This window comes from Bison bison, unplaced genomic scaffold (genome assembly GCF_000754665.1).
Source record: "Bison bison bison isolate TAMUID 2011002044 unplaced genomic scaffold, Bison_UMD1.0 scf7180017864516, whole genome shotgun sequence".
Lineage (NCBI taxonomy): Eukaryota > Metazoa > Chordata > Mammalia > Artiodactyla > Bovidae > Bison > Bison bison.
The window spans coordinates 4,505,857-4,506,741 of NW_011495069.1; the positions used below are offsets into that span (position 1 = coordinate 4,505,857).

Below are 885 nucleotides of genomic sequence, written 5' to 3' on the forward strand. Positions count from 1 at the left end.
CGCTCACGTTGGTGGCCGGGGGCAGCTGCACGGCTGGCTCCACGCCGCCCAGGTAGAGCAGGGTGTGCAGGTTGAGGCCCTGGCTCTTGCCAGGTGAGGAGCGCAGCACGGGCCGCCCGCCATTCACCTGCAGGCTGCCATCCTTGTTGAGACGCTCTGCAGACACGTGGTGCCAGCGGCCCAGGGCCAGCGGCTCGGCGCTCCGCAGGACAGCCAGGCCTGGGGAGGACGCCGGGCAGTGTTGGCACGTGGATGGGCCCCCCTGCCCTGGCCCACCCCCCTGCGGGAATTTGAGCAGGCACAGAACCTCCTTCAGCCTCTCTGTGCCTCCTGAGGAACCCCCAAAGAGGTCTAGGGACTCGAATCGAGTCAGACGGAGAGAAGGATGCAAAGATCAGGGGTCTCCTGTTGGTCTGACTTCAGAATTTATTCCTCCTGCCTCTTGGGGCCCCGGAGGGCCCGGGGAGTGGGGCATGGAGCCGGGTGCCCACAGCCTGTCTGTGTTTGGTATCTGCACTCACCCGAGCCCAGCTCGTATCGGAACTCCAGGTGGCCGCCGACCATCGCCAGGGACACGAAGTCCTCCACCGGCCCGCTCTTCCCTCCACTGAACAGCAGCACCCCGTCGGGCGCCAGCGGCTTGAACTCCACGTCCAGGCGCAGCTCGTGGTGTGTGTTGGTGAGAGCGGGCAGTGCCAGGTAGGAGTCCGTGCCCGACAGGGAGGGGGTGGTCACGGTCACACCTGCGGCAGCCACAGCTCAGCTGGGGCAGTGGGAACCCCGAGGTCCTGGGGGGCTCCGAGCAGGTAGCCTTCCTCCAGGACCCCTGCTCACCCCCACTGTCTAGTCTCAGAGGCTGGGGACCCACTGGGCAGTGGCTGGAGC

At 67.0% G+C, this 885-nt stretch overlaps 1 protein-coding gene across 1 annotated transcript in view; it reads right to left on the reverse strand.

The window, feature by feature from the left end:
* The window catches only part of HSPG2 (heparan sulfate proteoglycan 2), an 82,302-nt gene that overhangs the window by 7,765 nt on the left and 73,652 nt on the right, over positions 1 to 885 (reverse strand). The window contains 2 exon segments of the mRNA XM_010830236.1: positions 4 to 219; positions 522 to 843. Of these exon segments, the coding sequence (XP_010828538.1) occupies positions 4 to 219; positions 522 to 843 (538 nt within the window).